Source organism: Marmota monax, unplaced genomic scaffold, assembly GCF_021218885.2.
Source record: "Marmota monax isolate L192 unplaced genomic scaffold, Marmota_monax_Labrador192_F-V1.1 WCK01_AAM20220418_F8-fsc00413, whole genome shotgun sequence".
Taxonomy (NCBI): Eukaryota; Metazoa; Chordata; class Mammalia; order Rodentia; family Sciuridae; genus Marmota; species Marmota monax.
In genome coordinates, this window is record NW_026694640.1 from 55,852 (window position 1) to 81,512 (window position 25,661).

General features: G+C 43.1%; 1 protein-coding gene across 1 annotated transcript; it reads left to right on the top strand.

The window, feature by feature from the left end:
* Positions 1–980: 980 nt before the first annotated feature.
* Positions 981–24,994, top strand: Hhipl2 (HHIP like 2). Its single transcript, XM_046423086.2, has 10 exons — positions 981–1,045; positions 1,670–1,931; positions 5,675–6,327; positions 7,376–7,519; positions 9,256–9,587; positions 10,799–10,925; positions 13,709–13,854; positions 20,403–20,484; positions 23,309–23,391; positions 24,410–24,994. Exons 1-10 carry the CDS (start codon positions 981–983, stop codon positions 24,694–24,696), a joined length of 2,181 nt encoding a protein of 726 aa, XP_046279042.1. The 3' UTR covers positions 24,697–24,994.
* Positions 24,995–25,661: the final 667 nt, after the last annotated feature.

Consider the following 25,661-nt stretch of genomic DNA (forward strand, 5'->3'; position numbering starts at 1 on the left):
CCACACTCCTGTGTCTTAATGTGTCTCTCAAAATTAATATACTGAAACTAATTTGCCAGTGTGTTAATATTCAGAGGCAGGGCCTTGGGCTGGTGTGTTATTCAGCTTTCCGTTACTGTCAAAATCACCTGAGGTAATCAGTTTAATAAAGATGAAAGGTTTATTTTGGTTCACAGTTATAGAGGTTTCAATCCATGGTTGGTTGGGGAGCCTGGGTCCACTATCCCTTTCAAGGACACGTTCTTAGTGACCTAACTTCCTCCACCTCCAAGAGGTTCTACTATCTTCCAGTGGCACCATGAGTCAAGAACCAAGACTTTAACACATGGACCTTAAGAGGACATTCAGGGTCTAAACTATAAGATGGGCTTGGTAATGCACACCTATAACTTCCAGCAACTTGGGAGGCTGAAGCAGGAGAATGGATATTTTGAAGTGAGACTTGGCAACATAGTGAGACTGGCTCAAAAGATGGGGAGGGCAGGGTGCTGGGCATGTAGCTCAGAGCATCCCTGGGTTCTATCCCTGGTACCTGGGAGGAAAAACAAAGAAACAAACTATAGCAGCCAAGGGTGTAGCTCTGTTAGAGTGAGTGCCTAGCATGCTAAGGCCTTGGGCTCAATCTCCAACACACACACACACAAACACACACACACAAAAAAAAGGTGATGCCTTTAGGATTCAATTAGGGCTTCTGTAAGGGGGCTTGAGGGTTGATTTGTTTCACTCTGACCCTTCTGCCATGTGATGTCATGAAGATGCAGCAAACGGTGCCATCAACAAGGAATAAGGCCCTCATCAAACACCAAAACTTGTCCCCCATCTTAAACTTCCTAGTCTCCTGAACCATGAGATAAAAATGTCATTTATAAATTACCCTGTGATATTTGGTACAGCAGCTTGATTTGACTAAGACACCCTCCTCTTCCTTTACTGTCTTCTCTTTCCTCACTCCTTGCTGCAGATGCAAGACTCACGACATGTCCTTCCTTCTTCCCATCCACATACACACCTTATCAGACCTCAGGGGCCATAGGGCACCCTGGCTTCCACGAAGCTTCCCTCCGTCTCCCCCCACCCACACTCGAGTCTCCACAGTGCCCTTCAGCACCACAGGAGCCCTGGAAGCCTGCCTTCAGAGCCTGCTGTCTGGGACTCAGTAATGTGGTGTTCTCACAGAATGGCCTCTGGGCCACTCGGCCTGTGAAGAAATAGTAAACAAGTGTGGATTTTCCGGCCTGCTCTACAGAATTCTGTGCAGTTTTAAGGAATCAGGCCCCTCTGCTGTTGACACTGTTGCAACTTTTGGCTAAGAAACCGTGTGCCCCAACGACTCAGCGCTGGCATTGAGAATAGCACAAGCTTCATGTTTAGATGGGACGGAGGAGGTAGGGACAACTTCCTTTTCCTTCCACAAGGGACGCTTGGCCACCAGCCCACAGGAGGGACACTGCTCAGAAACCACTTCTTGGAACTAGGGGCGGGGATGGGGGTAGAAGGAAGAAAGAGAAAGGGGGTTGAGGAGCAGGGAGGAAGAGAGGGAGGGAATGTGGGCAGAGCAGGGAAGCCAACCTGAGCAAACCGCAGCCGGAGGGAGTGTTCCCAAGGCCAAAATGCTGAGAAAGCCCAAGCCCGATCTGCGTGATGGTCGCTGTTCCTGGGGCCCCAGGCTCTCTCCTGGCACTGTCTGTCTATGTCTCACATTTGTGGGCCAGATGGGCTTGCTGCGGGGACACCCCCAGTGCCTGGATTATGGGCCTCCCTTTCGGCCTCCCCTGCACCTTGAGTTTTGCTCCGACTATGAGTCCTTTGGCTGCTGTGACCAGCGCAAGGACAACCGCATCGCCACTCGGTACTGGGACATCATGAACTATTTCGATCTGAAGGGCCATGAGCTGTGCGGAGGTTACATTAAAGACATCCTTTGCCAGGTAGGCCTGAGTGTAAACCCGAGGGGAAACGATGGAGCCAGCTTGGCAATGTGCCTTCCAACCCCAGCGGTAAAGGGTGCTGGACTGCTGGCAAGTCCTAGCGGGAGGGTGCTTTGGACACTCAGCCTTTTAGAGCTTACCTGTCTGCCAGGTGCCTTGCCGGACAGCTATGTGCTCTGTACACTGAGGCACAGGTGTGCTGAGTTTGGCTTGCACAAGTTCCTCAGAGATCTCCCTCTGGGGCATTTCCCCGGGAGCCAAAAGAATAAGAGAGGTATTTTTCATGGAGCTCTCAGAACCAATGCTGTCCATGTTCTCTCTGCAATGATCAGAGAGCTGGGCACAGCACACCTGTGACACTTCTGGAGTATGTGAGGGAGGGAAGCATTGGCATCTGCTGGGGTCCAGCCCTTGCTTAGCTGGGTGCTTTGTGCCAAGGGGGTCTCTGGTGTGATGGTAACGGTGGCAGAGATTATGGGGCTCTCTGTGGTGTACTGGCTGCCCAACACTCCAGAACTGGACTGAGAGAGCTTCAAGCTGCTGACAAGCGATGACTCAGAGTTTCTGCTTCTCCAGGCTCATCAGTAGCCAAAATCCACATTTCTGGGAGGCATCGCCTGAGTTGAGTTCAGCCTGGAAACCTGATGTGTACAGGCTGCACACAGACTTTATGGGAAGAGGGTGTTTAGGGGTGCAGGGAGAGAGCTGATGAAAGAAGTGGCTATGAGGAAGGTGTACTCTAACGATGTGACAAAAGTCCAGACAGGCCTTTTATCTGAGACCCTGCTGGGCATTCATGTCCCTTGCTGCTGCCACTATTCAGAAGTGCACTGGCCACCCCAACTCCCTGAATGCTGCAAAGACAGATTATATGAGCCCCCCAGAGTCCAGGCAGGAATTACCACTGAGCCTGGTGCAGAAGTCCTCCACTTGGGTGGCACTGCCCCAGGGCTGTACTCTTTCACCTAGAGCACCACCTCTTGTTGTTTCCTCTAGAATTAACTCTGGGATAGCCATGTGGTGTCAGAAGTTGGGCTTTTCTTTTTTGGACCAAGGATTGAACCCAGGGGCTCTTAACCACTGAGCCACATCCCCAGCCCTTTTTATTTTTTTTATTTAGAGACATAGTCTTGCTAAATTCAGGGCCTCAATAAATTGCTGAAGCTGTCTTTGAACTTGCAATCCTCTTGCCTCAGCCTCCCCAGATGCTGGGATTGCAGGCATGTGCATTGGCACCCTGCAGAAGCCTGGCTTTTATGAGCAGTACTCAGGTTGTTTATTTCTGAGAGCTCCCCTGGTGAAAATGTCTCTTCCTTCCAACTTCTCTCTTTGGTGATGTTTTAAAAAGTCACATGCAACATCTCTTTTGTTTCAGAGATTTGAGGAATAAGAGTAATTTCAGCCAAACAACTTGACTCATGTCTGTTAAAACTTACAAGGCACTCTTTCTTCCCCCAGACATGTAGTGTGTTCTTGGCAATGATTTTGTAGGTATTATGAGTTCCACCTTTACCAGAATCATTTGTCCAAGTTTAAACAGTCCTAGGGCACAAATCTAGACGTTCAGACTCCAGATCTTGTGACCTTGTGATCACATCACATTAAAGTATAGTAGCAACAGCATTGGTCAATTAATTGCTTTTCTGAACACCTGGAAGCGTGAGCTTCATTAGAGAATTTGTGCACTCGCTGCTGGTGCCCGGTGCCGAAAGCAGGATGTGGCATGCAGGAGAGACTCAATAGTTAAGGCGTGCAGTAGAGATGCTGCCTGGGCTTGGATTTTCTTACCCATGAACTGGAAAAATGCTTGTTTAGTTATAAGCAACTCTGCAAACTCTATAAACAGCTGCGTAAGAGTGTGCCATGCTGGTGGTGACATTTCCATCGTCCTTTCTGCCCTTTAGTATTTTGTTCTTATTTTTGTGTCCCTTCTCCCTTTATTCCACCTCCCAGAGTTGGATGAAGTCAGTGAGGTGACACTCAGGAGCAGGTCATTTTGCTTGTTGTTACTCTGATAATTATTCTCAGCTGACCCAGACAGTCCCAGGAGAGACACTGTGTGTGAAACTCTGGATTCTTTTTCTTTGCCCAATAAGCAAGAATTTGTTCTGCAATCTACAGTCCAGAGGAAAAAAGAGAAGACAGGGACACAACTATGCATAAAAAGTGCTGCTGCTCCCTTTGTGAAGTGTTGAGAGAGTGCAGGCAACTGAGTCAGCCCACAGGTGGGCTTGGGAGAGAGATTAGTAATCAGTGGGGTTTGGCTAATGGACTCTCCTTTACTCTGCCTCTCCAAACTCCACAGGTAATCTGTCTTTCTTACTTTCCAAGGCTCAGTTGACTCTCTTTCATCACCATTGGGAGCTGATTGTCCACAAAATTGTATTTTCACCTTAAAATTTCTGTAAATCTAGGGAAGACCAAGTAGCAGATACTTTTTAGGACACACTGTTCATATGTATTTGTGTAAAGAGTAGTCATATTGCCCAAACGTCACAATTCAAATACGTATAGTTCCCAGCGCAGTGCTTTGAACACATCAGACACAAATAGTTTTACAAATACCTGAAGAAATTACTAGACACCCAGTCTCTGGGAGTGGTACATCTAATGTCCATTTTGATCATTTACCTTTTAACTGCAAAATATTTCAAACATGGAGAACCAGAGAATGAAATAATGTCTCATGTCTCCAACACCCAGATTTAATAAATGTGACACTTTTGCCAAATTGCTTAAGAACTGATAAAGAAAGAAAATCTTGCAGATATAGCATTTATAAGAAAGGAAAATTGAGATCTTTGATACCATTTTCTCTTTAAAATGTTTATCTAGTAACATCAAGTGTCAAGAACTAAGATGAAATGCTAAAAATAGTGAGTACAGAGTGTGTCCCCCTCCCCTATCTTTTTTTTTTTTTTTTTTTTGGTACCAGGAATCAAACCCAGAGGTGCTGCATCACTGAGCCACATCCCCAGCCCGTTTTTATATTTTATTTAGAGACGGGGGTCTCACTGAGTTGCTGAGGGACTTGCTAAGTTGCTGAGGCTGGTTTTGAACTTGTGATTCTCCTGCCTCAGCCTCCTGAGCCACTTGGGATTACAGACAGGCACCACCACACCTGGCTCCCCTTTTCTTTCTGCCTTCCAGGAGCATTAACGGATAAAAAATGTTGGTCCAAGAAGTGATTTATTAGTAGTTGGTAATAAAAACTCCAGAATCTGGAATCCAGCCAGGGTAGTGGTGCACACCTATAATTCCAGTAAGAAGCTGAGGCAGGAGGATCTCAAGTTTTGAGGCAGCCTGGGCAACTTAGTGAGACTTCGTCTCAAAAAAAAAAAAAAAAAAAAAAAAAAAAGGTTTATAGCTCAGTGTAGTGCACCCCTGGATTCAAATCCCCAGTACCACAAAACAAAACAAAATAAATCCCCTCCAGAGTCCGTTTTTTTGTTTGTTTGTTTGTTTGTTTTTTGGTACCAGGCATTAAACCCAGGGGCACTTAACCACTGAGTCACATCTCCAGCCCTTTTATTATTTTATTTTGAGACAGGGTCGCATTAAGTTGCTTAGGGCCTCACTAAATTGCTGAGGCTGGTTTTGAACTGGCAATCATCCTGCCTCAGCCTCCTGAGTCACTGGGATGACAGGCAGGCACCACTACTGCTGACAGAATCCTATTTTTTTTTCCCCTTGGCCGTTTCTCTGCTTGCTCAAATTGAGACTGACCTTCAGCTGTCTTCCAGGAATGTTCGCCCTATGCAGCCCACCTCTACGATGCCGAGAACCCTCACACACCCCTCCGGAACCTTCCTGGGCTCTGCTTTGACTACTGCTCGGCATTCCATTCTGACTGTCACTCTGTCATCTCCCTCCTAACCAATGACAGAGGTCTCCGAGAGTCCCACAAAAAGGACGGTGCCCACTTCTGCCAACTCCTCAATCTTCCGGACAAGGATTACTGCTTCCCCAACGTCCTGAGGAATGACCATCTCAATCGCAACCTGGGGGTGGTGGCCGAGGACCATCAGGGCTGCCTGCAGCTCTGCCTGGCCGAGGTGGCCAATGGGCTCAGGAACCCGGTCTCCATGGTGCACGCCGGGGACGGCACCCATCGCTTCTTTGTGGCCGAGCAGGTGGGAGTGGTGTGGGTGTACCTGCCTGACGGGAGTCGCCTGGAGCAACCTTTCCTGGATCTCAAGAGCATCGTACTGACCACTCCATGGATCGGGGATGAGAGGGGCTTCTTGGGATTGGCTTTTCACCCCAAATTCCGTCGCAACAGAAAGTTCTATATTTATTATTCATGCCTGGGCAAGAAGAAGGTAGAAAAGATCCGGATTAGTGAGATGAAGGTTTCTCAGGCTGATCCCAATAAAGCTGACCCCAAATCGGAGAGGTGAGATGGACTCATGCAAATGCACCTCTACTGTGTTCTGAAATAATGCGGATCAGCCCTTTGAAATGATAGAGGTGGAACCTTGCTGGTTTTAGAACACTAGCTTAAAATGTTAAAGGAATCGTCAATTAATGAGGACAGCCCAAGTTAGACTCTTTAGGCAAGGGTTTTTATGGCATGTGACAATCCGAATTAGAGCCTGACTTAGTTGTCTTTACAGAGGATAAGCAAGAACTAGCAGCCAGAGGGATTGAGAAGTGATTATAAAAAATACAGTGAGCGGTGGCACAGCAGCAGACGCCTGTAATCCCAGCAGCTCAGGAGGCTGAGACAGGAGGATCGTGAGTTCAAAGCCAGCCTCAGCAATGGCGAGGTGCTAAGCAACTCAGTGAGACCCTGTCTCTAAATAAAATGCAAAATAGGGCTGGTGGTCTGTGGTGGAGTGCCCCTGAGTTCAATCACTGCTTCAATAATTACAGCTTCTAATTACTGTGTGGCCCTTAGATTCCAGGCCCTTTAGCTTGAATGTGGGATCTTGCAAGAAGCTATGGCATAAGGCCATAACACTAGTGATACAAGATCAGATGATCCCAGTTCTAGCTGACCCCAGTTCATGTTCTTTTCACTCTACCACCCTGCCCATTTCTCCTCTTCTTTCTACCTTGCCTCCTTTTCTACCACAGACAGATTGAAAGATTGGAGAAAGCATGAGGAATGGATAGATCCATCCCTGCTAACTTGCTCAAACAAAGAAATTGAAAGTTCATATAGAGCCAGAGACTAATAGGCAAGAGCTAGAAAGGGAGGGTTGTTCTGCTGACTGTGTCTCAGCTTGTGAAGTCATGGTCTTGAATAAAAATGATCCATGAAGGAGTTATAGAAGGAAAGAAGGATCATCTCAGAACCCCAAGCTACTTGCTTTGTGATTCCTGAAGCAGGTCTTGGCTGACTTTGCAGATCTTGGTGACTTGGACCAGTCTATTTGGGGTATCTCTAGAGGATGTAGCTTTAGCTGTGTCAAAGTGTGAAGTTTCTTTTTCTTTTCCAGGGTCATCTTGGAGATAGAAGAACCAGCCTCAAATCATAATGGTGGACAACTTCTTTTTGGTCTGGATGGCTACATGTACATATTCACTGGGGATGGAGGGCAGGCTGGGGATCCCTTTGGCAAATTTGGAAATGCTCAGAACAAGTAAGATGGATGGAAGCAAGGTCCCTGCCCCCTTAGAGTGAACCCTTGGTATAGTGTTTTTGTTGACATGGAGTCAAACCCAGAGTGCTTTCTGCAATATATAGTCCCATTTAGGCAAATGAGAGGAACATTTGGTTTTCTGTCCTATAAACAATATACATCATATACTTTGGTAGTTAATATTATGGATGCCTAATGTAAATTTCAGATACTATGTAAAGAAAGATCAGTATTTTAAATATATGTTAATAGAACACTATCCATGAAATCAATCATTCAATTATCTTTAATCCAATTATGTTACCAAGCTCAGTGTTTCAGGGTAGTAGGCCCTGGGGACACTAAAAACGTTAATGTGGTGAGCTAATGTGGCCATGAGTGGTGGCACATTCCTGTAATCCTAGCGGCTTAGGAGGCTGAGGCAGGAGGACTGAGAGTTCAAAGCCAGCCTCAGCAACTTAGTGAGACCTTAAGCAACTTAGTGTGACCCTGTCTTCAAATAAAATATAAAAAAGGGGCTGGGGATGTGGCTCAGAGGTTTAAGTGCCCCCAGGTTCAATCCCTGGTAAACCTCCCCCCAAAAAAGTGAGTTAAAGAGAACTAGTGCATATAGGGTGCTAACTGTGTGTCAGAGATGGTTCCAAATACGTAATGTGTATTTGAGAATTATAATTTTAATAACCTTTGAGGTTAAGAAATTTTATCTATTTTGTTAATTGATCTACCTTCAGCACACCCATCACTCTGTAAATATTGTGGAATGAGTGAATCTTATGATGTGTAGGTATTATGAGAGCCATTTTACAGACAAGAAAATAGAAGCACAGAAGTCACACAGCAAGTAAGTGAGAGAACCAGATTTTTAGCTTGAAATGGTATAGTGCCAGAGTTCACTGATGCTCTGCTGCCTATAAAGGTCAGTGGTTCTTCTCTCCTTTGTACCCAGTCAGCACTTGGTTCCCATTATTCCTAGTATTATAAATATTATAATTAATAATAATAAAAGCTAACATTTATTGAATGCTATGATTCAGGAATTGCATTAAGTACTATATGCACCATAACTCATTGAACCCAATCACACTGTTAAGTAATGTCACTCTCCTCTGCTTTACAATTGAGGACACCAAAGCCCAGAGATCAAAGTCATTGACAAAGCCTCTTAAAAGTCTGTTCTAAAGCTGTGTGCAGTGGCTCATGTCTATAATCCCAGCAGTTTGGGAGACTACGGCAAGAGGATTGTGAGTTCAAAGCCAGCCTCAGCAATGGTGAGGCACTAAGCAACTCAGTGAGACCCTGTCTCTAAATAAATACAAAATAGGGCTGGGGATGTGGCTCAGTGGTTGAGTACCCCTGAGTTCAATCCCTGATATCCCCCACTCCATAAAAGTCTCTGTTTTATTTGCTGACCCCTTTGCTATCTGAAAAATAATAAAGCCATCTTTAAAAGCAATGATTAGACCAAATTGTAGAGAAACAGTTTTCATCATTAAAATAAACAATTAAAGCCGCAACTTTTTCAGGGTTACGTGGACCCTTTTGCTTAGTAGTTCTCCTTGAGTCAAAAATAGGGAAGTCTTAACATCCTGTATATATTTAAAAAAAAAAAAGGTACTTATCCTTATGTGATTCCCAGTCATTTCCTGTCATCATTGTTAATCAGCCCTCCTCGGTGGTCACCTCTGGTCTTGTGTCCATGCTTACCTGAGCCGGATTCTTGGTCTTCTGTCTTTCAGAAGTTCCCTGCTTGGGAAAGTGTTAAGGATTGATGTGAACAGGGCAGGCTCTGAGGGCAAGCGCTACCGAGTGCCCTTGGACAATCCTTTTGTTTCTGAGCCAGGGGCCCAACCCACCATCTACGCCTATGGGATCAGAAACATGTGGCGCTGTGCTGTGGACCGAGGGGACCCCATTACACGCCAAGGCCGAGGCCGGATGTTCTGTGGCGACGTGGGCCAGAACAGGTTTGAAGAAGTTGACCTCATTGTTAAAGGCGGGAACTATGGATGGAGGGCAAAGGAAGGGTTTGAGTGTTACGACAAAAATCTTGGTCACAATGCCTCTTTGGGTAAGTAAGAAGCTGTCTGGGTGCTTTCTTGAATGAGTTGAGTGGGTAGCCTCCTGGAGGAATAAAATCCTAGTGTCCTGCAAGTCCTTTAAGTCCTTGCTTGTGTCCTTTGGGACACTGCTTCCCTGAGTTGTTCTCCCACCACTAGCCCTAGACACCTTAGTGGTGCTTGTTAAGAAGTGGATTTTTGCTGTTAACTCATCAGTCATTTTCTTATTATTCTGTCTCCCTGTCCCAGCCCTAGAAAAAAAGTAACTTTGAAAGACCAGTTTTTGTTTTTCTGATTTCTTCAAGCTAACCAAACTCTTGCTCAGACCATAGGAACACTTGTTCTATTATGAAATGGAATGTTGCCCAATTCTAGGATAAAACAATAAAGCTAATTAAGACTATTTTTTTAAAAGTAGATTTTGATGCTCTAGTTTCAAATAGTTTCTATTCTGGTTTCTGATAGGTTTGCATCTTGGGTGGGTGGGGGATTGGAATGGACTAGGAATCTCTATTTTAAATAAGTTACCCATGTGAGGTTTGGGCAAACTATTTTCAGATCCACTGGAAGAGCAGAATTGGTGGCTGCATGTTTCTCTTTATTTCTCAAATGGTAACAGCCCAATGAAATGATATTCCACCTATACTCAAGGGAGAATATAATCCCTGAGCATCAATAATCAAGAAGTGTTTTAAAAACCACATCTGGATCAAAATTCCAGTGTGCTGAATCTATCACTGTTTCTTGGTCTTTTTGATTCTTTAAGTTACAAAGCAGTCTTACAGATCCTCACAATACTTTTCATATTCTTAAACTTGACTACTACATCAACCTTGGGGAGAAATTTATGTTTCTGAATCTTCCACGACACAGCTTTATAGATGGGGGGAGGGTAGGGCTTAGATAACAGTCAATTGGGAAGCTCACAAATACTGTGGCTGACCTGTTGAAAAAAAATAAACACAATCCATTTGTCTACCTGTCCTACTGATGACCTGCACTGAATCAGGTAACTGCATTATAAAGCCTCTTTTGGGGGCTGGGGTTGTGGCTCAGTGGTAGAGCGCTTGCCTAGCATGTGTGAAGCACTGGGTTTGATTCTCAGCACCACATATAAATAAATGAACAAAATAAAGGTCCATCAACATCTAAGAAAAAAAGCCCCCTCTTTCCTTTTAATTTTTGGTGATGAAACTTACTGTCTTTCCTTGTTTCTGGATAGATGACATTCTGCCAATCTATGCTTATGGCCACGCAGTGGGGAAGTCAGTCACTGGGGGCTATGTCTATCGTGGATGTGAATCTCCAAATCTCAATGGCCTCTATATCTTTGGAGACTTCATGAGTGGGTAAGAAGTGTTGATGTCGCCTTTGCCTTTTTTATTTGAACACTTTTATTGGGTGTAACTTACATGACATGTACTACCATACCCACTACTTTAATGTTTTTGTCTGCTAATATTAATGCCTGTGTCAGTTGTGTGTCAATTTTAATTGATCTTTCTTTATTATGGGTTATATTTTCCTCCTTCTTTACTTGCATGGTAATTTTTTATTTAATACCAGAAAAGTATTAATATAAGTTTGTAGGTGCTGCATATTTTTGTGTTCCTATAAATATTTTTGAGTTTTGTTCTGGGTCACAGTCAAGTTCCTCAACAATAGTTTGATCCTTTCTTGCTGTTAATATTTGACCAAAGTGGTACTTTTTCTAGAGCTCTCAATTCCTTACTATTAAGGCAAACCTTCCTGAGGCTTTGCCAATGTCCTGTGAATGATGCATGCACCATTCCTGACCCCGAACGAGTATCAGGCACTTTCCCTTCCAATTCTCTCCCTTGCTTCAGGTAGTCCCCTCTCATGCCTGCTGTTGAGCCCACTGATGAGTATTTGAAGATCTCTGAAGATCATTCTCTGTGTAATTTTCTTCTCTCCATTTTCTGACCTGCAAACTTTTACTGCTTTGATCTTCCTGGACTCTTAGATCTATCTTTTCAACTCAGGGAGTCTACTGGGCTCTGCCTATGTATTCCCTCTCTGTGCTGGGAACTTTCTCAAGGAAGAATCTAGAACAATCTCAAGGCTCATCTCATCTGTTTTCTATCTCTCAGGGAAGACACACCTATGCTGCCTGATAGTCAATGTCTTTTTTTTTTTTTTTAGCATTTTTTTTTTTAGTTGTAGATGGACACAATACCTTTATTTTATTTATTTATTTTTATGTGGTGCTGAGGATCGAACCCAGTGCATCACATGTGCTAGGCAAATGCTCTACTACTGAGCCCCAGCCCCAGCCCTTGTCAATATCTTTTAAACCACTCTTATTCTATTTTGTACAGGTTTTGACTCATTAAGGTGGGATGGTAAATCTAGTCCCCATTACTTCATCTTATTTAGGAAAGATGTAGTTATTTTCATGCTTCAATTCTTAGTTGTAGAGATGATATAGTTACTAATTGGTTAGTCCTTCATCATTACTTATTAGATCGTTGGGACTTCATTTATCTTTATCCATCCCAAAACACATAACCCCTTCACATATCACTTTTTGATATGCAGTGATTTTTTTTTTTTTTTGGTACTGAGTATTGAACCAAGTGAGCTTAACCACTAAACCACATCCCTAGCCCTTTTTTTATATGTTATTTAGAGACAAGAGTCTCACTGAGTTGCTAAAGGCTAGCTTTGAACTCTTGATTCTCCTACTTCTGCTTCCTGATCTGCTGGGATTACAGGGATGTGCCACCACACCTGGATGATATGCAGTGATTCTTTTTTTAAAAATATTTTTTTAGTTGTTGATAAACTTTATTTTATTCATATGTGGTGCTGAGAATCTAACCCAGTGCCTCACACATGCCAGGCAAGTGTGTTACCGCTGAGCCACAGCCCCAGCCCTGCAGTGATTCTTAATTGAAGTATATGCCTCAGAATCACCTGGTGTTGGGCAGCTTGGTCTTTATAAAACTGTTCAGGCAATTCACCAAGCACCCTGGGCTTACCCAGCTTCCTTTTCTTCTTCAGATAGATGCTAGAGATATATGGAGCATCTACTTGCTTCTGTATAGATAATAATAATATCAATAATAATAATAGTAATAATAATACAACAGCTAGTTGAGTTTTTCTTTTTTTATTGGTGCATTATGATTATGAATAATATTGAAATTCATTGTGACATATTCATGCATGCATATAACTTAATAATAACAGCTGGTAGTTTTTGAGTCCTTTCTATGTGTCACAGCATTGTTGAGATCTTTACATAGCTTATTTTACTTAATATTTGCAGTTTTATACATGGTAAACTATATTATCATTACCCTCCTTTTATATATTTTTTGGGGTATTTTGGATTGAACTTAGGGGCACTTTACTGCTGATCTACATCCCCAGCCCTTTAAAAAAATTTTTTTTAATTGTTGATAGACCTTTATTTTATTCATTTAATTATATGTGGTGCTGATAATCAAACCCAGTGCCTCACACCCCAAGCCCCAGCCCTTTTTATTTTTATTTTTTAATTTTGAGACAAGTTGTCAACTAAATCGCCTAGAGCCTCACTAATTTGCAGAGGCTGGCCTAAAACTTGCAATCCATCTGCCTCCGCCTCCCCATTCACTGGGATTACAGATGTGCACTACTGTGACTGGTTCACTTTATAATTTTTTTTTCATTATATAGATTAGGAAACTGAGGTTTAGAGATGTTGGACAACTATCCGAAGGTCATAGAACCAATAAAAAAATGAGTTTTTTTTAGATGGACACAATATTTTTATTTTGCTTATTTATTTTTATGTGATGCAGAAGATCGAACCCAGTGCCCCACATGTGCAAGGCAACTGCTCTGCCACTGAGCCATAACCCCAGCCCAAGATGAGTCTTTTGCAGTGGTGCAGTCTTCTCAGGGCATTAAACTTATAATAGAAAATGTGCTTCCCCATGGAGGATAAGTGGGTCTGAAGTATCACTGAAGCAGCTTTTTGGTTCTTCTTTGAGGGAGGCTTGTTATTGATCTCTTTGTGGGAGACCTAGCCTTGGCACTCAATGATTGCTGATTCTAGGTGGAAAAACATCCTGCAGAGTGGAAATATGGATTCCTAAAATACAAGGTTTTATTTTTCATCTAGTCGACTTATGGCTTTGCAGGAAGATAGAAAAACCCAGAAATGGAAGAAGAGAGACATTTGCCTGGGGAGCACCTCGTCCTGTGCTTTCCCAGGGTTGATCAGCACCTATAGCAAGTTCATCATCTCCTTTGCTGAAGATGAAGCAGGTAATCCATGTGCAGAGCAGTTTGATGTCTGCTTACTTTACTTGGATAATCACAAGTATCAACTGAACATTTATTATTGTTGTCATTATTTATACAGTAAATACTGCTTCTACTATTATTATCATTTAATCATCTCTTTTAACATACTGGGTACTCTTCAAAACACTTCATGTTTTCCACCTTAACTGGTAACAACAACACCTCTGTGATGTAATTATTAGGTTCATTTCACCAACAAATAAACAGGCTCAGGCTAGGGGTGATGCTCAGTGGTAAAGTGGCCTATCATATGTAAGGTCGTGGGTTCAATTCCCAGTACTGCAAACAAACAAACCAACAAATAAATAGGCTGCTGTGCCAGCCTACTTGTCTTGTTTGACCTGCACATCTCATTGTGAGGGGCATATCAAGTATGCATTTTGGTCTTTTTGATCCTTTGACTATGAAGAGATTCACAAATGGTTCCCTCTTTATTCTTTTTTTTGCAGTGCTGGGGATTGAACCCAGGGCTTTGTGCATTCGAGGCAAGCACTCTACGAACTGAGCTATATCTCCAGCCCGTCCCTCTTTATTCTTAATCACAGTTACAGGGCCATGTGCAGGCCAGGGGGCCAGACTAAAGGGATTGTGAACGCTTACCCTCCTGGGATGGCCTAGCAGAAGGGACCTCTTATGATTGGCTCACCAGTTGGCCTGACCCTGCCAAGAATTTGTGAGTAAGGGAGAATTTATTTCCTGAGAAATCTGAAGAAAGAGTAGACAACTAGGTAGATAGGAAGTGGCTAGGTACATGATAATGGCATCATTGAAGCTAGGCATGGGCTCACATAGGAGAGGGGAGAAGAGACACTCAGCTCTAAAAATTTTCCAAGACTTTTATAATTAGAGAACTGACTTTTAATTTTAGCTTCACATTATGTTTCATTTTGAGAGATTACACTTCCAAATTTTAAATAAATTCTGTTTTGTTTTTATACAGGTGTGTATAGTGATCTTTTTAGTATTTGGCACTGGATCTAGACATGCTTAGAGGCAAAGAAGATAATAAAGTTCTCTTTTAGAGTCTCTTCCAGTCCTGGGATTCTCTGTAGGTGGACATCAGAGCCTTGAAGAGTTCCTGAGTGTTTGGTTTCTTTCCACTCTGAGCCACGGGGTGGCTGTACAGGATCTTTACTTGAGTAGAATTTATAAAGAGATCGGTTAGCTCCTGGATTCTTTCCTCTCAGCTAGCAGATGAGTAGATAGATAGTTTGAGATGAAGGTTTTATAGAAGTAGAAGGCATTTTGGAAAGTTCAAGCCTTTTTAACAGAAAAACACCAGTGTGAGTTCCAAATTAGAGGTACAAACATACAAGAAAGGAGAGGATCCACAGGCAGGCGGGAGGATGGAAAGTGGGTGGTTGTGGATGAGCCCCCTGGAGGGTGGAGCCCCAGAGGCAGGGCCGCCCAGGAACACTGGGCAGCCATCTTCTGTGACTATTTTACAGGAGGCCACAGACCCCTCGGTTTGGTGGTTTGGTTTGTTGAGCCTGCAGGCGACTCAGGAGAAAGCAGGTAGTTTTGGAAAACCAGTCAGTACATCTGGTAAACAAAACTAAGTGTCCTTGGCTGAATTCTAGGAAGTGGACTTGCCAGGTATTTGCCCAAGGGCAGCCCTGAAGCCAGTGAGAATCTTCCCCAGGCAAATAAATTTCTCCCAGAGCTGGTGGGTTTTTTTGTTGTTGCATAAATGAATTTGTATTTTTTGCTTTTAGCATATTCTTTCCACTTGGAGACTTTTTAAAAACCTTTTTTTTTAAAAAAATTTTTCATTATTTTATGTTATCAGTCACCAGCATTAGGTGAATTATTTTTTAGTGGAACCAGAACTCTCCCTCAACTAATGCCACAGTTTACTTACTGAGCTCAGAATTGACAGCTGATATAAATAAATAATTGCTGAGTGAATGGCTGGTGTGGGACCACCCCTTGCCGTTTTGATTGATTGGATTTCTGAATGTCGGTCACCTAAGCTCATTTCCAAGAGGGCTGGCCAAAGTAATGATGTTTGCAGTAAATTCATATTGCATGTATTTTGTTTCAAATGATATATGGTAGTTTTTCCTCCTTAAAATAGATTCTAAATTGCTAGAGATGTTGAACAATTTTTCATATATTTGTTGATCGATTATATTTCTTCTTCTGTGAAGGGTCTGTTCTGTTCCTTAGCCCATTTATTGATTGGGTTATTTGTATATTTTTTTTTGATGTTAAGTTTATTGAGTTCTTTATATATCCTAGAGATAAATGCTTTATTGGAGGTGCATGTGGTAAAGGTTTTCTCCCACTCTGTAGGTTCTCTCTTCAAGTTATGGATTGTTTCTTTTGCTGAGAAGAAGCTTTTTAGTTTTAATCCAATCCCATTTATTGATTCTTGATTTCACTTCTTGTGCTATAGGGGTCTTGTTAAGGAAGTGAGATCCTAGCCAGCATGGTGAAGATTTGGGTCTACTTTTTCTTTTAGTAGGTAGAGTCTCAATTCTAGTGCCTAAGTCTTTAATCTACTTTGGATTGAGTTTTGTGCAGGGCAAGAGATAGAGGTTAAATTTCATTTTGTTACACGTGGCTTTCTAGTTTTCCTAGCACCATTTGTTAATTGGCTGTCTTTTTCTCCAGTAAATGTTTTTGGCACCATTGTCTAGTATGAGACAGCTGTATTTGTGTGGGTTTGCCTTTGTGTCTTCTATTTTGTTTTGCTGGGTTGCTCGCGACTAAAGCACTCAGGGGTCACTCCAGGGGAACTGGGCTGCACGAAATAACCACACAAGAGACAGAAATACCTTTCTCTTTGGGGGTGCTGTGATAGCTCTTCTGACCTTAAGGGTCTGCAGAAAGAGAGAGACAGAGCCCACATGTGTTGACCCCTTTTATTGAGGAGAAGGTATTCAAATGAGGCAAGGGGTTAGGTTTCAAGGGGCTGAGTCTAGCTTCATGATGTTGTTGTCAGCAGGTTGTCTGACATCTAGGAAGGCCACACCAAGGGCACAGTAAGAGAAGGGGACACACAAATAGTGTTTCCATGGAACATTCTATCCCAAACAGGGCAAGGGGTAATATCACAAAGGAACAGGTGAGCATAGCTCCACCCATGGGGATGTAGGAAGGCACACCCATGCATGAAGACACAGTCCCTTGCACCCTAAAGATTGGGGCTATCTTCTCGGTTACCTAGGCAACCAGATCATAGAGTGACCAACGAAATGATGATGCCACACCAATCAGAAGGGGAGACAGATGCACTCACGTGCTAGTCGACCTCCCACACTTTTCACTGGCCTATGTGTCTATTTTGGTGTCAAAACCATGCTGTTTTTGTTACTATAGCTCTATAGTATAGTTTAAGGTCTGGTCTTGTGATGCTTCCTGCTTTACTTTTCTTGCCAAGGATTGCTTTGGCTATTCTGGGTCTCTTATTTTTCCAAATGAATTTCATGATTGCTTTTCCTATTTCTATGAAGAATTCATTGAGATTTTAATAGGAATTGTGTTAAATCTGTATAATGCTTTTGAAAGTATGGTCATTTTGACAATATTAATTCTGCCTATCCAGGAGCATGGGCAGACTTTCCATCTTCTAAGGTCTTCTTCAATTTCTTTCTTTAGTTTTATGTAGTTTTCATTGTAGAGGTCTTTTACCTCTTATTAGATTGGTTCCCAAGTATTTTATTTTAGTTTTTGAGGCTATTTTGAATGGGGTAGTTTTCCTAATTTTTCTTTTAGTGGATTCATCACTGATGTATAAGAACACGTTTGATTTATGGGTGTTGATTTTTATATCCTGCTACTTTGCTGAATTCATTTATTCATTTTAGAAGTTTCCTGGTGGAATTTTTTGGTTCTTCTAAATATAGAATCATGTCATCAGCAAATAATGATAGTTTGAGTTTTTCTTTACCTATTTGTATCCATTTAATTTCTTTCTTCTGTCTAATTGCTCTGGCTAGAGCAATTAGAGGACAATATTGAATAAAAGTGGTGAAAGAGGGCATCCTTGTCTTATTCCAGAAGAGTACAATCAATCAACAAATATATGAAAAAATGTTCAACATCTCTAGCAATTACAGAAATGCAAATCAAAACTACTCTAACATTTTATCTCACTCCAGTCAGTATGGCAATCATCAAGCAACAACAAATGTTGGCGAGGATGTTGGGGGAAAAAGGAACACTCACACATTGCTGGTGGGACTGCAAATTGATGCAAACACTATGGAAATCAGTAGGGAGATTCCTTAGAAAACTTGGAATGGACCCATCATTTGACTGAGCTATCCCACTCCTCAGTTTATACCCAAAAGACTTAAAATCAGCATACTACAGTGATGTGGATAAATCAATGTTTATAGCAGCTCAATTCACAATAGCTAAACTATAGAATCAACCCAAGTGCCCTTCAATAGATGAATGGATAAAGAAAATGTGATATGTATGTGTGTGTGTGTGTGTGTGTGTGTGTGTGTGTGTGTGTTATAGAATATTACTCAGCTTTAAAGAAGAATGAAATTATGGCATTTGCTGGTAAATGAATGGAGCTGGAGAATATCTTGCTAAGTGAAATAAGCCAATCCCCCCAAATCAAAGGCTGAATGATTTCTCTGATATGTGGATGCTAATTCATAATGGGGGGAGGCTGTGGAAGAATTGAGTTACTTTTGATTAGGTAAAGGTGAGTGAAGGGAGGGGAGAGGATATGGTGATAGGAAGGATAATAGAGTGAAACAAACATTATTATGTTATATACATGTATGATTGCATGACTGATGTGATTCTTCTACAACATGTACAATCAGAAAAATGAGAAATTATATTTAGGTATGATATACTAAAATGCATAAATGCATTCTGCTGTCATGTGTAACCAGTTAAAACAAATAAAAAATTAGAAAAATAGATACTGAAAATATCAATTGGAAACTACAGTTAAAATTCACCTCTGTTGGGCTGGGATTTGCTTCTAGAGTGCAAGGCCCTAGGTTTGATCCCTAGAAAAATAAGAAAAAACATAAATAAAATGAAGAAAATTCCCTCTAGTTTTGTTTCCCCTTAACTATACATGGGAAGTCTACGGCAAGTTGAAGATGTATAATTTACACTGTTGGTAGTTATGTGAAGGGAATATGCAGCAGGACAGGGTTTCCGATTCTCCTTTGAGACTAGGAAGTCTTTGTATGGTTTGGAGGGACTCCTGTTGGAGAATGACCCAGATTACATGTGGACTTAAGAAATAGAGAAATAAGAAAGTAATGCTTTCTATTTATTATCAGATTATCAGACACTTCCTAAGTGAATGCCTCACAATTGTGATCCCCATTTTATGAATGAATAACTATCTGGAGGTTTATTCAGATTAGGAGGTCACCCAGGCTAACAAGCTGGTAACCAGTGTCATCAGAATCCACAAAATTCACACCCAGATCTATCTAACTGTGGGGCTCATCTGTACTGTCCCTCACAGATAACTACAAAGTCAGGTGGAATAAGGTAGGTATTGTGGGAATGGAATTGATAACGTTTTCTGAAATTTAAACAGAAGGATATAGGGAGAAGTGGGGCACTTGAGAAGGTGAATGGAGGTGATTTTTTTTTTTTTTTTTTGGTACTGGGGATTGAACTCAGGGGCACTCAACCACTGAGTCACATCTCCAGCCCTATTTTGTATTTTACTTAGAGTCTCACTGAGTTGCTAAGTGCCTCAACATTGCTGAGGCTGGCTTTGAACTCTTGATACTCTTGTCTCAGCCTCCTGAGCAGCTGGGATTACAGGCGTGCGCCACTGCGCCTGGCATGGAGGTGATTTTTGGAGGGCAATGAGGAGCCAGAGGAAAGGCTGAAGAGTAGGGAAGGTCACGAGGAAATAAATGGCTCAGGGAGTGAAGGAAGGGGGTGGGGGTGGGGGGACAAGAGATTGAGGCTGAGGGGAAACAAAACAGAAGACAAGCAACCAATAATGGTCCTTGGTCTATGGATGGTGGATTTCCAAGTCTCAGAGAATCTTATCAGTATGGAGGGCTGGGTCAGGGGGAAATGGAGATTCACTGAGGTGAAGTTTCACAGTGCAAAGAGATGATAAAGGAGAAGGCTGTCTGGTTCTGATGGACCACCCTCTGAGCTGGTCTTTGTGGGTGTTTGTGTGTGTGTTTGTTTTACTATGGATTTAACCCAAGGGCATCCTTTCACTACATCCCCAGTTCTTTCTATTTTTTGTTTTGAGAAAGGATCATTCTAAGTTGCTGAGACTGACCTTGAACTTGTGGTCTTCCTGCCTCAGCCTTCTTAATTGCTGGTATTACAGGTGTGTGCTGCCCAGTTGGGCTCTGAGCTGGTCTTAGGATTCAAAGGTGGATTTAATCCTCAAGGAGCTCACAGTCCAGTGAAGGCTGAATCAGGATTACAGAGTTCCTTCCGTTCTTGGGGCTCACTGCATTTGAGGACCATTACCTCATTTCATTTTCTGTGCATTCATCCCTGTTTCAGCCCTGCTGATGACCTGTTATTGCTTGTCTACTCAGGGGAGCTGTATTTCCTGGCCACCTCTTACCCAAGTGCCTACGCGCCACATGGATCTATTTACAAATTTGTTGATCCTTCAAGGTAAGATTTGGTGTCATTTCTTCTCAGGCACATTTTTATTAATTTTTATTAACCCCTTTCTCCATGGAAGTGACCTAAAAACAGTGTTTACTTCCCAAGAATTACCAAAAATGATCACAAAGTACATCTATGCCCTAGAAGAGAGTAGTTTGGGCAAACAAGTGTGTAGGACAATGTGTCCCTAGGAATTATGGGCTCCTTGGGAAATGGTCTTGTTGCAGTTGGAAACCAGGACCTTGAGCCATTACATGGTGACTGGTCTATCCCTGTGGCACCTATTTTTTAAAAGATAGTCTTCTGGAGATTTCTGTCTGGAGGCAATATGACAACAGGAATACACCCCCAACCACCTGAGCAACTATTGCTGCCCTGTCTCCTGGACTTGGTTGAGGTCTCAAGGTATTTGGCCAATACCTTCAGCAGTCAGCTTTCTTTCTATTTCCATCTGACCTTCTCTGGAATCAGTGGTAGTATCTGATCACTTAGTGGATTCTTTTTTTTTTTGTTTACTGCTGTTGCTTTGCCCACTTCTCTCAGAGACTAACCATCTTCCAGCAGAACGGGTCAGAGCCACAATCCAGTTTCTCATTGGTGAAGTTGTTGAGTCTGGTCAGTGTTTCTGCTCCTGTAGGGTGAGGCAGTATGTCCACGCTGAGCAGTCTGGGCAGTGCACTGCAATTATCTCAGGATTCTTGCTCAAAGCAGGATCGTCTACCCAGGATTTAATCACCTGACAGATAGACTTGTAACATGACCTTCTGAGGCTCCAGTCTCCCAGATGTGACTGGTGTTCAGTAGCCATTAGGCCTATGTGCAGCTTCTATTTAACTGGGCTCTGGGGTTGTGTGTTCCCAGAAATTCCTAGAAGAGGCTCAGTCCCCTATGTTGTGCCTGTGGGGCTCTGCTGAGAATGGAGAGCAAGTGCCAAGAGGTGAACTTGGTACTGGAGTGTCTCTGCTTCTGTGCATACATCCCCTGTACTCAGGGGAGGGAGAGAGTGCTCATGTGAGTTGATAATGCCTGGGGTGGAGGGTTCTGGTCTTTCCACACAAAGGTTTCCTGTGTGAATCACTTTTTCTTTCCTTTGGTAGTTTCCTTATTTGGTTTGGAGGTAATTCAGCTCTTACAGAAGAGCAGCTGTAAGAGGCCAGACAGAAGGTAGTAGTAAGGCCTCTCCCACCACCGAAGTCATCTCCTCACTCATTCGCCTTTTTCGGCAGTGGCATTTATTGAGTTATTACAGTGTGGTGGGCTACCCTCAGTGCTGTGCATGCACGTTCTCCTGGAATGGTGGCAGCATCCCAGTGAAGCAGGTTAACGGCTCAGTCTAGGCCTAAGGAAACCTAAGCCTAGGCAAGTTAAATCACTCCCTTAAGGTGGCTAGGAAGACGGGGCTCAAGATAGGAACTCAGTTCTCCTTTGGGATCAGTTATTTCAGCTCTGCTTACTTGGCTCAGTCATCATTACATTGAATCACACAGACTTCTAAAGCTGCAGTGGGCCAGACTCAGCTCTGCTTGCTTGTTCAGCCTGTCTTTGCACTTCGTGCACCTGTCCCGGCATTCGGGGTGGCATGGATGGATTTCTGTATCCTTTGCTTCTTTCTGACTTTTTCTCCTGCCCTTCCTTTAGAGGTAGCCAAATACCGTGCTTGAGAACAAGGACCCTAGAGCCTTGTTTTGAATCTTGGCTTTGCCTTTGACTAATCTTGACCTTGAGCCTGATTCTTAGCCTTTTAAGTAGCTGGGTGCCGTGGCACATGCCTGTAATCCCCCAAATTTGGGAGGCCTAGGCAGGAGAATTGCAAGTTCAAAGCCAGCCTCAGCAACTTAGCGAGGCTGTATGCAACTTGGCAAGACCCTGCCTCAAAGTAAAAAATAAAAAAAGGGGTGGGGATGTGGTTCAGTGGTTAAGCACCCTTGGGCTCAATCCCTGGGAACAAAAATAAATCAAAACTAAATAAATAGGACTAATGATAGTACCTATCTTACAGGGTTATTATGAGCATCCGGTGAGTTGATATTTATTAAATATTTAGAATAGTGCCTAAGTGCTACAGAAATACTTCCTAAATAATTCAGATTACTTTTTTCTCCCCCACCTGGGGTAAGGATGATGCTAGCAAAAGGGAGATTTGGAGTCAGATAGAGAAAAAGTGGGGATTGCTGGGGGGGGGGGGGAGTCTCAGCTCTGCTTTGCATAATGGGAGTTCTCACATTGCCCAAAGTCCATTCTATTTCAGAAGATGCACCCAGGGATGAGCAGTTTAAGAAGGAGTGTGCTGCTGGACAGAGAGGCTTGCATTACCTAGGGCTCTGCCATGCATTTTGGGAGGGATTTTCCTTAAAGGGGAACCACCACCACCAACATCATCTGGTGAACACATGTCCTGTGCTAGGCCTTGCTCCGAGTGCCTTTTTTTTTTTAAATCTCATTCTTTGTTAATCACTTATAGTACACCAGGCACACAGCTCTTATTTAATCTTTGCCATATCCATGTGAGATGAGTAGTATTTTATAGTTTGCATTTTATAGGTGAGAAATTAGCAAGGCTGATCACCAGGATGTGAACCTGATTCTGTCTGTCCCCAGGTCCATATTCCTAACCCCACACTGCACTGTCTCCCAGGTCCCAAGCCCTGTGATGCCCATGCCTTTCTCCTCTCCCTCTGAGCCTGTGGGGTATTCCTATTCCTTCTACCCAATCCCTGGGATAATAGAAGGATGACTCCAATTCATGCCAACATATGCTTTCCTGTGACCTTGATCTCCTGGTTGCATCTTTAGAGTTTGCTGTCCTTACCCTTTCTGTCTGTGTTTTTAGGCGAGCACCCCCAGGCAAGTGCAAATATAAGCCATTGCTGGTGAAGATCACCAGTAAGCGAATCCAATTCAGGCCACTTGCTGGTGAGTTCCTCTTTGAGTCTTAGGTATCAATCTTGACCTTGAGCTGCAGGAAGAGCCCTCAGCAAAGACACTATAACAACAGGGTGGAGGGACTTGGTTTCTCTAAGAGGATTGCCACTTGTTGCTCAGTCTGTATATCCCTTCGAAAAATCAGAATGGGAGAGACACCTGCCTCTACTGTGACTAATTGCCCTCTAGTCATTCATTTGGTTTTTTCTTTCATTTATTTATATGGCCATATATTCATTCATCCAGCATCAGTTATTTAGTGCTTACTTTGTGATGGGCACTGTGATAAGCCCTGGAGATACAGTAATGGACCTGTAGGATGTCAGAGTCAAGTGGGAGGAGGGATGGCACATAAGTAAATATAGCCCTGAGGTTCCCTTATATAAGTCCAGGGCACTGAGAAGGTACCCTAGTTAACTTGAGGAATTCTTCCTCCAGACAAAGTGGGTAGACAGGAAAGACTTACAGAAGATGGATACCATCTTAAGGGAAATATTCCAGAGCCATATATCTCTGGAGTGACCCTATCAAAAAAGGAGGATATGTAGATCAAGGCCATTGAAGGGAATTTTTGTATTCACAGGGGTTTGGAGGGCTGAGGAAGGAGGATTGCAAGTTGGAGGTCAGCCTCAGCAACTTAGTGAGAATTTGTCTCAAAATAAAAATAAAAATGGGTTGGGGATGCAGTTCAGTGGGAGACCAGCCCTGGATTAAATCCCAAATACTACAAAAAACATTAATAAAAAGAATTAGGGTTAAAGAATCTTTATGCAAGCCAGGTATGGAGGTGTGTACCTGTAATTCTAGCTACTCAGGAGGCTGTGGCAGGAGGATTGCGTGGGCCTGGAAATTCAAGGCCAGCCTGGGTAACATAGTGATACCCTTTCTCTTAAAAAAAAAAAAAGTTAATTAAAAAATCTTCATGCAGTTGTAAGTTTTCTGGTTGGTGCTTCTTTTATAGTTATTTTTAGGATTTAGATTTCTCACTCAATAAATGCTTGTCTCCCAGTGACAGTCTTGGACTTGCTAAAGGAGCAGTCGGAGAAAGCTGCTAGACAATCATCCAATGCCACATTAGCTTCTAGCTCACACCAGGCTTCATCTCAGAGAGGCTTCTCCAAGAAGCCTGCTTCTCGCACAAGCAGTAAGAAGACGTCACGAAGGCCTGGTGCAAAGAAGAAAGCCAGAGTGTGGTCCCCAGGCCCCCAGGGGAAGAGGAAGAAGAACCCGCAAACCCACCGTGGTGGGATAAAGCCATCGGCAAAGCAGAGGCCATCAGGCAGAAGTCTCCCTTGATGCTGTGGTCAAGGTAGCTGATGGAGACTCGAGAGAGGACCACCCCAGGGAGCCAAGTGGAAAACTGCTGCTGAATGTGGGCCTTAGAAGTCTGGGAAGTCTGTGTGGATTTGGGGGCAGGGCCCATGTGATTTTTTTCTCCCTGGGAAATCTCACCATCAACTGAATGAAGGACTGCACCTTGCCCGTATGTAGTGCTTCTAACAAGAGAACGTATCCCACCTCACCTGGACTATCCATGCACCAGTCTGTCAACCTGCTTGCAATCCCACTGGACGGCCCATCTTATCTTGTTAATGCCTTCAACCTGAGATAATAAATCAATATTTACTTAAACTAACATATGTCCTTTGATCTCCTGGATATTTGTTTGGCATCAGGAAATCTAGCATGCCTCACCAGGCTTGGCCAAGAATCATACTGTGTTCTCCTCTCACATCCAGGGATCAGGAGAAGGCCTCTTAGTGACAGGCTTCTCAGGAAAGCCCCTCTAACTGGTGTTCTCCTTTCCCCAAGGCCGAACTGGTTAAAAGTAGACTGACTTCTAAACATCCAGCCCCTCCTGTTTGACCTTAGTGAAGGGCACAATAAACATACTACATTCTACCATTCTACCTGAATACTTCTTATGTGCCAGATTTATATATTTCATCTTGAAATCCCCACACCTTGCTTCTTATGTGTTGCCATGGACCTCTGTTGAAGAGGAGGAAGGTGCGGCTTACCTGACCTAACCTGACCATGGTGAGGAGGGAACAGAAAACAAATTGATTACAGTTGGACTTGAACCAACTGCTGTGTATCTGCCTCCCTGGAGGGCCTTCAATGAAGGGGTTGTGTTTTGCATGTGGTGCTGAGGATCGAACCTGGGCCGCACGCATGCCAGGCAATTGCGCTACCGCTTGAGCCACATCTTCAGCCCGAGGCCAGTCAATGAAGGGGTTGTGGCTTTTGAATGAAGTACT

Excerpts from the sequence above, each read along its gene's own strand:
- Hhipl2 (XM_046423086.2), top strand. The coding sequence starts at position 981 with ATGTCCTTCCTTCTTCCCATCCACATACACACCTTATCAGACCTCAGG. Across the intron at positions 7,520-9,255 it reads TTTGGAAATGCTCAGAACAA|AAGTTCCCTGCTTGGGAAAG; the intron begins GTAAGATGGATG and ends TCTGTCTTTCAG. Across the intron at positions 10,926-13,708 it reads TTTGGAGACTTCATGAGTGG|TCGACTTATGGCTTTGCAGG; the intron begins GTAAGAAGTGTT and ends TTTTTCATCTAG.